The 12799-nt window shown below is 34.5% G+C and overlaps 2 protein-coding genes across 2 annotated transcripts in view; one reads left to right on the top strand and one right to left on the bottom strand.

The window, feature by feature from the left end:
* The window catches only part of PJA2 (praja ring finger ubiquitin ligase 2), a 293785-nt gene that overhangs the window by 67824 nt on the left and 213162 nt on the right, over positions 1 to 12799 (top strand). The gene's annotated exons all lie outside the window — the stretch shown is intronic.
* MAN2A1 (mannosidase alpha class 2A member 1) overlaps positions 1 to 12799 on the bottom strand; it is a 113708-nt gene that overhangs the window by 18200 nt on the left and 82709 nt on the right. Inside the window, exons 16-19 of the mRNA XM_048931363.1 lie at positions 8208 to 8322; positions 4994 to 5127; positions 3765 to 3906; positions 1153 to 1286 (exon numbers count right to left, since the gene is read on the bottom strand). Coding sequence (XP_048787320.1) covers positions 1153 to 1286; positions 3765 to 3906; positions 4994 to 5127; positions 8208 to 8322 — 525 coding nt within the window. The remainder of the gene's footprint in view (positions 1 to 1152; positions 1287 to 3764; positions 3907 to 4993; positions 5128 to 8207; positions 8323 to 12799) is intronic.

Here is a 12799-nt window from a genome sequence, read left to right as displayed (position 1 = left end):
AATAATTAATTTACTTAATATTATTACTCTGGGTACTAAAAAGTTTATTGAAGCAGCATAGATCTCTCTGCAGGTCTCTTCTTGCCAAGATGGTAACAACTACTGCTGTCAAAGCTACGTTTCCAGCACTTCAGTGGATCAGCTATTTCCGAACCACATTGGTAACTGTTAGTGTACTACCTACATTACACAGGACGAGGAACTAGAAAATTATAGCGATATGTGCAACCTGAAAAAAATGTCAATCATGTTGGAAATTAGCTCTAGGCTTGATATTATCAACCTCTCACAGTGCTTGGTGGTATCTACCATAAAGCAGAATTTATTTCCATTTATCTGCATATTAATTAGCACTTCAGTACACAACTACTCATCTTAAGCCATGTGACAACTTCAAAATCTACTCAGTGCTGTCATCATGATTCTACTGCCTCAGTACAAAAATGTACTTTTCATTTTATCCTTTTCTAATCGTAGAAAGGAGAAAAATGGAAAGAACAGTTAACGGAAAAGATTAATATATAAAACACTAAAACAAGATGTAGAAGAAAAAAAACGTTTTTTTTGTTTCTATTTTCCCAAAACCACAGTGAGCTGAGGAGACTTACTTCTAGATCTAAATATTTCTTGTTAAATTTTATTTCCCAAGAAATTTAAGTTCAGTTTTGTTCCACCCATTCATTCCAAATTATTTTTCACCACTGTTCCAGTTTCATTAAACTTTGATAAGAAAAAGTCTCACTAACTACCAATCTCCTTACCAAGCTTCTTGGAAAAACAGAAATAAAAGGCAATTCATATTTAAAGAAACATTCACAACAGTACCCCAGTGATGCACTGAAGTATAAAGTGAACTCTTCAAACTGACTTGCTAGTAACACAATAAATATACATACAATCTCCAAAACATATAAAACACTTATCACCTCTTATCCAGGTGACAGATAAGGGAGGAAGGCAAGGGTAAGAAAGGAGGTATTTCTGTGATAAATTGTTGAAGACGTAGAGCTTATGGTGAGAATGTGCAAGCAATCTCAGAAAACTCCCTAGAGAAGCTCACTGAAAGTCTTCTTTACTAAGCTCACCACTTTCACAACAGAAATAAAAATTCATATCTTAACCAGACAGAAAAATCCAGGCAGTAATTCCTACCACATCTGTTCCATGCCTTCTTTCAAGCAGAAGTCGGAAGACATTAGCTGTAATCTTGTTATCTTGGACACCTTGTCCAAGGCCACGGTTGTCATCCTGCATGAGTCGACGATCCATGATTACTTCCAATTGGCCTGAAAATACAATGTAAAAATTGTAGTGGTAACAGAGGTATGATAGTTTTCTATTAAAAGCAGAAAAATATTCTGAAGTATAAATTATAAAAATCACAATTTCTCTCGTTCATGTGGAGGATTAATAGTAGATTCAAATTGTTAGGACTGATAATAAGAATACTCTATGATTTTGGCTGTAATCTTCCAAAATTTTAGTGTATAATCCAGTAGAAGGTTTAGTGAAATTTTTAACATAGTTCTCCGCACTGAAATTTCGCATGAAAAACTGTTAACCAGTTCTTGCAACAAATATCAAGAGAAGAATCAACTCAAGTAGCTGCAGAGAGATCCTTTCTATTGGAACATCAGCTAACGCATTGTAAAATGTTTCATCTAATGCTACACAAAACATTGCACTTTTTTTTTAAATTGTTTTAAAGAAAAAGCAGGTAGGCAATACTAATAGTAAATACCATAATATAAACACTTTTTTCACTTGAGGGAAAAAGGAAAATACCAGATGAAAACTAAGTATAAATATCTGAGTTTATACCCTGAACTATAGCACTGCCATTGAGAATACCTCTTTTCTCATGATGCTAAATCATAAATACCCTTATGGAAGATAAGTTTATTTGTATATTTGTAACTCCAGAGGGAATGCAGCTCAGGGTATGTAATTGAGGTTATTTTACATCTCCTATCTTCCTAAATACTGGTTCTTCCTTTCCCTCACAAAAATAGCCCAACAAAAGATCAAAAGCAACAGATTTTTTGTACCCAGATCAGAATTTAGATGGAAATTTATGAAAAACCATCATACTTAGAACTGTGAAATAAAGCTAGGATTGTAACTCAATTTAGTAAGTTTTCATAGATTGCAGTATGAATATGGGTTGAAAGACAAATGGAGCATGTCTCTGAAAAAAGCTAGAACCACAATAAGAGAACAAATACATGATAAATTTTCATTAAAGTTTTCAAAGAATGCTTAGGATATTAAGATCTGAAATGATACCAACAAGTTTCCAGCATTCTTTAAGAAGCTAGGAGGTGACAGGTGACAAAATGCAGCTCATAATTTATAAGGTGATTGTGTACATAACATACAGAACATGTACAGAACATAAAAACAAAATAATCAGCACTGCTGAAGTCAGGTAAAAACCATCTCAAAATTGGGTTGAAGAAAAATGATGCTAAAACCTCTGGCTTAAAATGGAATTACAACTATTTTGTGAGGCTCCAGGACATAAGTGATTACTGCTACTCCATTAATTACCCATTAGACTGCAGGGAAGGCCATTTTGCAGTGGTAGATGTGATCTAGTTGGAGGTGGTCTTAGTGCATGCAGGACAATCAACTAAATAGTGAATTAGAGCAGAACGGGATGCGACTTATATCGTGAATGATGTTCAACATCTAACATTAAAAGAAAGATTACACATCCAATCCCACAAATGGAAATAGAGCCAGAAAAGTAGCAATAAAGACATAGCAAATGCATTTTATGGGTTTTGATCAAATCTCTTAGAAGCTGATACTGAAGACTGATAACTGTTCAGTAAGAAATCCAACTCCACACTACTGTGACTGTCTAACAGTATGTGAATTAACTGTTTCATAGTAAGAAACTGCCTCTCTAACACAGGAAGAGGAAAAAAATCAGCTGTTCAGAAAAATTCAAATGGTGAGTTATGCCTTGAGACATACTGTCTGCTACTGAAGGCATCCACTTCAATTGTAATGCTTTTGATTTTTCTTCCAGTACCCTTCAAAAAAATTGTGACAAAACACTGAGCATAGCCAAAGAACTTTCAGCTTCATTTTTGTTCTCTATTAAGGAGTCTCAAATATCCTCAGGAGAAATATGGTGAATACAGTAATTTTATAAAACATTATTTAATGATAACAAGTGAGATGAATGCATTCATCTTCTTACAGTGGATGCAAAGTAAATATTTTATGTTGCTAACTAGTTCTTGGACCTTAGGTGACATAACAGTTTGCTGAAAACAGTCAGACAATTAAATGATTAATACCACTAAAAAGCATGGAATACATCTTCTGCTCTTTGATTTATTAACTGGGTTAGGGGAAAAATTTCTTACGTCCTCAACTTGATTAAACCAGTGCTCACAGAAAGACAATTTCTCCCTGATGTTTATCTGTAATACTGCATACAGCACTACCTCAACTCCCTGATTTGAAGACAGAGGACTTTTCTCTGCATCTTGCAGGCTGCATGTAATTTTGTGATGCATAGACTAAGCTAAAGCACAAATACGGGCTCTATTTCAAACAATTGAGCCTCTGAAGATTTTGTATTCATCACCTGCTTACTTAATGGAAATATATAAAAACTCAGTCACAGCTGGAGAACCTTATTTATTTTCTTCAAATATGAGTAGGTATCCTAATGTAGTAATCTCTGAATGAACTGACTATTTCAGATAACAATGGAAAGATCTTTGTAATATCTATCTCTTACTTACCATTTTTCAAGCTTGCAACACCTAGAGATTGAGCTGAATGAAGTGTCAAACGAAAACCAGAATCTTGGATATAAGTCATTGTAGTCATAGGATAGATATTTGCTTGAAGAGGCAATTTGCTCATCGTCAGTCTGGGCTGGATCTACAGTACATACACAGACTTTGATAAAATATATTTTTTATCCATTTGAATTTCAAAGACATTCTCAGACATCAATCCCATATGTGCTTTAGAAGAAATGATTGACAACCAGCACCAAAGTATCCATTCAACTGTATTATTTAGCTTTTTGGAGATTTGTGGCTAGAACTACCTATTTGGAAATGATAACTTCAATGTACTTTCAGATCAAAGAACATTTTTTCAAAACTGAAAGATTCATCAAGGGGATGTTCAAAAAAAAAAAAAAAAAAGAAAAAAAAAAGAAAAATCAACTATAGAATGAGAGAAAATATTTTCTCCTGTAGAGAGAGCCAGCAGTGAGTAGATTCAAGACAGCAGAAAAAACAATTGTTGGTATATAATGGGGACTTACTTAAGCACTGGAGAAATTCCTTTATGGTACATGAAAATGAATAATATTATTAAAATTACTTTCATTTTTAAATATTCACTAGCTCTAGCAAAATGCAGCTCTACACACTAATAGGCAGGCATGCTTTTAGTATATTCACAGTACCAACTTTTAGAAAGGAAAGGTCAGGAAAAGAAAATACACTTTCTTTCGTCTGTGCTTCGAAGTCCAAGAATAACAGTCATACTATTTCATCAGATGTATTACCAATAGTGTGTATCATTACACTCTGAAAATGCACCATCTACTTATTTCTATCACAGCATCAAATATTTGTTCTCTAGGTTATTCTCAGTAACTCTACTGGGAAGTGCGCTTTTACTTAGTGTAAGACCAAAGGCTCAAATCAAATAGGTGAGGGAGAAAAGGCACACAAGATACTAGAAGAATAGCAGAAAGGCTTATTGTGTGTTGCTGTATTAGACTTCTTGTTTTCTAAAGGATACAGAGGTATAGTTAATGAACATTGCAATTTGAAAGAAAACAATTGCTACATCGTCTCATCTAAACCAATTTTATAGTAGGGATACACTCTAAAAGTCTTTTAAGTGATAAAGTTGACTGTAACATGAGCATTTGATTAATATGATTCATTCTTTAAAATTATTTGAAAACTGAGACCTTAGCCTTTTAGAATTAGTAGAGAATAATTACCTGATATCCATTAAGATCAGTATAAAATCTATTTTGACTGTTTATGTCAGATGAAATTCTCATTGCAAGCTCACGATTATATTCTCCTCTGATATCCACAATATTGGAAACCTCAAGAGACTGGCCTTCCAAACCTAAACGAAAAAAGACGATTGTGAAAAAACTTAAAATTTTTAAAAGCTATTGCCAGGTTTAAGAATTCCAGTGATCACAGAATATGATACAGTTTTCCTCTACTATTTTTACTTTCATATCTAAATAGGCATTTTAAGTCAGGTCAGTTATGTACCACGTGATATAGAAATGCTTCTAATTCAGTACTCATTAAATAGTCAGTGTGAAACCTTGAACAGAAACAGAACTTGAACAATTAGAATATTCATGATAAGAATCAGTGGAGGTTCTGATAAATCAATAGAAAATACCACGCAACTTTCAATTGTAATAGCTAATATGTTGGAAAAAGAATCGTTCACAGCATCTTGATTGTTTTCTGTTTTAAGCATAACAAAGAGAATCTTCTGTAAGGAAAGTGAAAGACAGAAGCAAACACTGATATGCTGACAATCAGGATGCAAATCTTTGCTAACGGGTAACAGCTGCCCATCTTATTAAAGGGAAAATTAACTATCTGCACATGCAGACAGATGCTCAATAAGACTTTCCCAGTGTCGTATGCTGAAAGTTGCACACCTCTTCCAAAATCTGACTTTCAAACAGCTTAAGATCACACTTCTGTAGTTTAACAGAACTAGGAGCTAAAAAAGGAATGTGCCAAACAGAACAGAAAAATTTCTCTTGACACTCAAGAGATTATACTGTGCTTGCCTGAAAGGTTGTAAACAGAGAATAGTAGAAAGTGACTGATTACTTCAGTCTTTTAGAATTTGAAGATTTAAAACCCTAGCTACTGAATTCTTCCTTTTTTTCAACTGCTGACTGTATGTTAATTCATTCATGGGCAACATCAACATGGTTTGGGTTCCTAAGCAGTCAAATCTTATGCAAAAGGGCAAAACATGTTCACAACAAAATTCCTAGGTTCTTAAGCACACAGAGGTTAGTACAATCTCTTTCTTCCTACCTATATACTTTCCAGTACAGACGGCAATTTTATTTGAGAGTATGTTCCCCAGATAGGTCACTTTAGCAAATTCTTAAACACCCTGAAATTTTCAAGAATAGAATGCTGAATGTGTCTGCGTCTTTCAGTTTTTATGTTCTGTGTGTAAAATAAAGTCAGGTTTTTGATTTTGCTAGCTGAGATGAGTATTAAAGTCTGTATTTGTTTCCTCATCTTTCTTTCTTAAAACCTGAACTTCACCTTCATTCGTACCAGCAGCTGTTAAAAAGCTAATATTTATCAATGGTGATTATATCACAGTACTAACTGAAAAGTATTTGGTTTTAGGTAAGTGTATTTTCCCAGGCCTAGTGTGTGCAAGATGGATCCATATGTTCCACTCTTTTTGATTTTAATCATGGCTTTTTCAAATATTTTGCAATAGGACCATTAAACCACGGACAATGAACAAAGACACAAGATTTCAGTTTACAATTTTAAAATGAATATAGCATGAATTACAGTCAGTTCTCCCACATTTCATAATTTGAGCTAGTGTGAAAATACAATTATGGAACGTAATAAAATATAAGTAGCCCGATGAAAAAATAACAAAGTTACACTGATAGCAACCACAGATGCTAATGGAAGGAAAATAAACCATTTAAATTTAAACTTAGAACTTCTGTCAAACTGAATTAGCCAACAGCACCCCTTTCCAAGTAGGTAATTATACTAGGATTACCACGTCTATTTAAAAAGACGAGGGCTTACACACAGGTGCATGTGTATATTTCTGTCCACCTGCTTTTTTACTTTATATATTTACAGAGACTTTAAGATACCTTCCTTAAATAAAGTAATACTACATAAATAGTTTTCCTTACCAAGCCAATAAAACTGACCTCACTACAACAATGATGTAAAGTCAAAAGGCCATTTCATATGAAGAAATCCACATTAAAAACACGTAACAAAAGTAAAGTGAAACTGTATTTAAAAAGTTGTAATCTTTCCTTGTAACAGCTGGAAATATAGTACAGGACATCAATACAATGACTGGACAGGTAATGACATAATTACTGGAAACAGTGTTAGGAATTTCAAATTGCCAAAACAAGAACAACAAAAAAAACCCATAACTAATTAGTGCAGTCTAGATGAGAGAAAAACTTAGGCATTAGGAAATGGCTAGCAAGATTTTCATTGACAGCTCATTTCTTGTGAACTGTGAAAGCGTAACAGTTCTAGCAGGTACTAACGTATTAAAGAAAAAGGAATATTATAAAGAAATGCTATTCCAAAACCCCCTCATTCAACACATGAAAGTGATTCATTCAGGTATTTTCTCTCCCCTTTACTACCTTAAACAACCTTTTTATGCAGTTTTCCTTCTTGCTTGACAGTTTAGTTTACTAAAATCCACGTATCAAAATAACCTCCTTCAAGCATTTTCAGCAATTCTGTACATTTAGACTAGAGTGTCTTCATCCCTTGACCCTTTTTACATATTGATCATGTAAAATTATCTTGTGTAAACATTTTTCTTCAGAATTTTCAACACATTACAATGTAACATCTTGGACTGTATTCATAAGAGAAGTGATCTAGAGTTTGATCTAGAATTACTTCGCTATTAATGTCAGATAATTCGCCACTCTTTGTGATTTTAGAGAAGACACTGTACCTATGGCAGTAAGTCTGAACCTATGAAGAAAATTAACATATTTTTTTAATTTTTAATCATCACCAAAATATATTACAGAGTTTTCCATTTTCATAACTTATAACTACCTATAGTACTTAGATTGCCCAACAAAGATTAGGAACCCCAACTTGAGAATCTACCCTGTATAGATTATCTGTATTGATAATATCTATAATACTATCTATATATCTTTATAGATAATATAATATAAATAATACTATCTATACACTGAGAGATCTCCAAGAATTCTTTATGTTTAAGCATGTTAGCTTAATGGTTAGGAAAAGGCTCACAAAAGGATCATATTCATTGCATTGTACCTAGTTAAGAATTCAATCTGAATGTTTTTGTAACAGGCCAGAAGTTTTATTCACACACAAGACCAGAGTGTTGAAAAACACAAAAAAAAATTCAGTGAGAGAGATTAAGTTTACAGCTCTTACCCTGGACATTATAGAGACGCACGGTATGTGTCACATGGTGGAAAAAACATACAACTTCTGAGAAAATTCTTCCATGAGCAACTCTTACAGTAGGTGGATCTGTAAAAATATAAGGCTGGAAAAAAAAAAAGGCAAAATTATTTAATTATTTTAAAAATTTGCATAAAATGGTGTGCATAATTTAATTATCTCATAGGTTTTTGGGTTTTTTTTGTCTTTTCTTTTATGGTTGTTTTAAATAACATATTGTATCCTAAAAATCTGCAAAAAATTAATCATTGGTGGTCATAAATTCACCAAATTTTATTTATTTAAAATTTTAAGTTGTACTTTTCCTTTATTTGAAATTACGACAACCATCATAACAAATCTTAAAGGTATTCTACAATGATTAATGGATACAAGACCTACAAACACAGTACTATACTAATATAAAAGGTACTGTACTACTATAATATCTATGAGCTTAATGATAGCAAAATTATATTTGCTCATCAGCAATCAAATACTACAGTTTCATCATTTATGGGAGATGGAGGGTTTAACTGTCTTCTGCTGGACAACAGTTTACTTTATCAGTGGTGCACATCCTATAGGTTCCTTTGCACTGTCTTACAGACCTGCATGCATATCTTTCTGAAAATAGAAGGGGTAATGCAAGTCAAAAGCACCTGCAGTTGCTCTGATTGGGCAGCTCCCTGGAACTCAGGGTAGAACAGGGAAAAGGTAAGAAAAGTCAAGTTAGAGTGTGTTTCCTCTCTCAAAAACTAGCTGAATGGTTATCAAAAGAGTGCAACTACTTAGTCACATCATGTGCTGAGACTCAGCTAAGCACAAGTAGTTTAAAAACAGTTGATTTCAAACTAGACTGTATATGCTATATGCTTTAAAAAAGCACAGAAATATAGGAATGCTTGGGTTGGACAGGACCTTAAAGATCTTCCAGTTCCAACCCACCTGATGTGGGCACAGAGTTGCCATCCACTGGATCAGGCTGCCCAAGTTCACATTCAATCTGGCCCTCAACACCTCCTCCAGGGATGGGGCATACACAGTTACTCTGTACAATCTGTCCCAGTGCTTCACCACCTTCTGACAGAAGAATTTCTTCCTAATATCCAACCTGAATTTACCTTCATTTAATTTAAAACCATTCTCCCTTGTACTATCACTATGAGACCAGATAAAATCATATCTGTTTTCACCTTATTTATAGGCCCTTTAAATACTGAAAGAGCACAACATCTCTTTGGATCTATCTTCTTCAGGTAAAAAGTTAAAAATAGGCAAAAAGACAAAATGAATAAAACGAGAATTAAGCAAAAAAGAAAAAAAGAAAAACCAATATTTGTGAAAGTACCAGACAGAAACAGCATTAAAAACATTGTATTTAAAAAAAAGAAAAAATATATTTGAAAAGTATTCTGATGAATGTCAATAGAAAGCCATTTTCCTTCTACATGCACACTGTTATCAGAAGACAGACAGGGTAATAACTCAAAAGATCAAAAGTATCTTGAGGAAGAAAAAAAAAATCACAAGTACATACATATCCATATACAACATGACCCAGAAGAATAATTACAGGTAGATACAGTGCAACATGCTCCTTTGTATATTCACAGAGAAGATTTCATGAAGTACTGCATAAAAAAGAATGCAGAAGAGACTCTCAAAGACTTTCCAGTCACACATTTATCGTTAAAGCTTTAGGAAAACAAACAAAAAACAACAACAAAAAAACAAGTGTTTAACAAAAATACTGCCAGAGTTTCAAGAAGCAATTCTGCAGCTATCAACTATAGTAATGCTTCATACAACAATCTTGTAGAGGACTCACAGTTTCTCACACTCTGGTAACGTATATTATTTCATGAAGAAAGTGTTCTTTCCCTATGTTCAACTAAAACCAACATTTTATACAGTTGAGCAATACAGAAACCCTTATGAGGAAACAAAGCTATTCAACAATTGATCTGAGAAAATGCTAGGCAAATTCCAAAGTGTCTTAGTCTGTCAGTACAACAGACCAGATGTCATGAAGAATACATTTGCTAGATCAGTAATAAAGGAGGAGTTAAGTATCAAAGGGGTAAGAAAGCCAGGTGAATTAGTATACTATGATAACAAATGTCTGAAGATCAGGCCTTAGCTCAGAGTATGAGCTAGGTTTTGGATTCTCTTGTCTTGATGAAAAACTGACAAGATCAGTCACTGGAAACTGTCTATCTCCTATTCCCTTTGCAGAAGAGATTGATATCTGTGTTTACCTATCACACAAGCAGAAAAGCCCAACTCATATAAGCTGTGACTACTTCCTCCTAAAACATGTGTTTAGATTAAAACATCATAGAGGAAGAGCATTACTGACAGGAAGGCGGAATAACTAAACGTTCCCAAATCCTCCATGGTGATTAGGGCATGAAGATCCTCAGTTTGGCAAAAAGCCAAGAGAACCACCAGAAAACGAGCTTGAGAAATGTGAGGTCTTCAGGTCAAGCAAATGACCTTACCAATTACTGCAGAGGAGAACACTAATTACGTAAGCAGCAGTCTGCTGTATACATTCTGTTAGCAAAGTAATACTTAACTTATGGCCTTATTTCTCTGTTTGAAAGAACATTTCTCAGTAGGGCCCATCCCTCCAGCCCTGCAATTTATCTAAAAACAAAACAGTTTACTGTTTTGGAGAGATGCTATTTGTAGTAAGTCTGTGAACTTACTAAAAGTAGATTATTATTTTTTTTTAATTAAAAAAAAAAACAACAGGAGGAATGTTATACCAACTAACCTGATAGCATAAAACATGATGGCAACACTGACAACTACTACCAAAATACCTTGTTCCAATACCTGTAGAAAGCTCAAGTGAGGGAACTGTTTAGCCTGAAGCTCAGGGGAGACCTTATCAATCTCTATAACTACCTAACAGGAGGTTGTGGTGAAGAAGGGTTCAGACTTTTTTCCCAAGTAACTCGTGGAACCAAAAGTTCTCAAGGATGCTTGCTGCTTTCTGACTGTTGGGGAAATTGGAAACTTGAACAAGTATGGTACTGAGGGAACAAAGAATACTCCTAATGCATACTTATCACTTAGAAAAGCACTAATCCTAGGAAGAGAATCTTAAGAGCCATCTGGAGGCACACTGCATTCAGAACCTGTAAAGACATAGTGACCAGATTTGCCGTACTGAAAATACTTCAATGAATTAGGCCTTTAAGCAAAGGGAACTTTATGCACTGAATGAACAATTAGTCTAGCAGCACTGTAAATTTCCCTAGTGAGATGCACAAAAGCCTGTGAACATATCGTGACTTTGAAAAACAAAGATATATTTGATCTGAAGATTTGAGATGCAAAAATAGGTCTCTTGCTGTTCAGACACTTTCTAAATGAAGGGAACAAACAGCTATAGAACTATTTTCAAAACTCATGTACAGTTTCAAAACTTCATTTCTTAAACAGTTAAAAAGAATAGTTGCCATAATACCCAATTCCCTCAGCTTCCCTGGTATCAGCTTCATTGTCCAAGGCTCAGCAGCCTTCTGTGACAGGTTTTGTTTAGCCATGTTTTCAAAAATGGGATAACAGAATCATGGGTTGACGGACTCAGAAACCATTTTTGAGTACCAATTCTCAAGAGAAATATAACAGCTTGCTCGTGGAAGATGAAAAAATGGTGAGATAGAAATTTAAAGGGAGACTATTTAGAATAGTACGTCGCCACTCCCAGCAGTATCCTAAACTACCCAGAAAGAACTCTGTGTTGAAGTGCCAATGGGAGAGGAATGACTGGATGCTTGCCTGCATGTAAAAGTTTACTCGCTTTCATAGAAGTTGGCATGGAATGTTATAGCTTGAAGGCATGAGATATGGCTAGTAAGACTTCTCTGCTGAAGTAAATTCAAGTACTACTAACCATCTACTACCAACATAAATGTAGCCTATAAATTTCTGGCACAGGACTGGTATAGCACATGACTTTCGCACCAAAAATGTCCAGAGGAAAGCTTCCCAGCAGAGACTCAATCCCTCTTGATACGCTTGAGACTTAAAGCAAGAAGTCAAAACAAAGTCAAGGAAGTCTTAGTAACTTATTACAATTCACATGGCAGTGCACACAAGTGTTTCAGAAAACAAATAAAATGCTATGGATGCTAAGAACTATTTTAAGAAATACATGGTACAAGAGAGACAATAAAAATTTTAATGCTTCAAAAAAACAAAAAAGCACCATGTAGGGCAGATCTCTAAGTGATATTTGTGATGCTTAAAGGAAATGTTTATCACCAAGGAGAGAAAAGACACTTCAAAGGGAGCTGATACTGGAGTACTGTGAGCATTCTAACTGTCCCTATGCACATTTCATTTCCTGTTATCAGGCATGCAAAAACAGGGAAAGCATCCAGAGACAAGATCCTATGCTTGAGGAATAGGCCTCTACCTGTTTCAGAGGGAAGATCTGAAGAAGGATGCAGAGCAATATTTTAAATGGACAGTCTTTCCATTCATGCAGCAGAACATCCTAATCTGGCTAATACAAATGCAGATACTGTTATCTTTTCCTTGGGCATCAAGACTAAGCAGTTAGA

This window comes from Lagopus muta, chromosome Z, assembly GCF_023343835.1.
Source record: "Lagopus muta isolate bLagMut1 chromosome Z, bLagMut1 primary, whole genome shotgun sequence".
In the NCBI taxonomy this organism is placed as follows: domain Eukaryota; kingdom Metazoa; phylum Chordata; class Aves; order Galliformes; family Phasianidae; genus Lagopus; species Lagopus muta.
The sequence above is the reverse complement of the archived record's forward strand: the minus strand, read 5'-3'. Positions and strand labels throughout refer to the sequence as shown.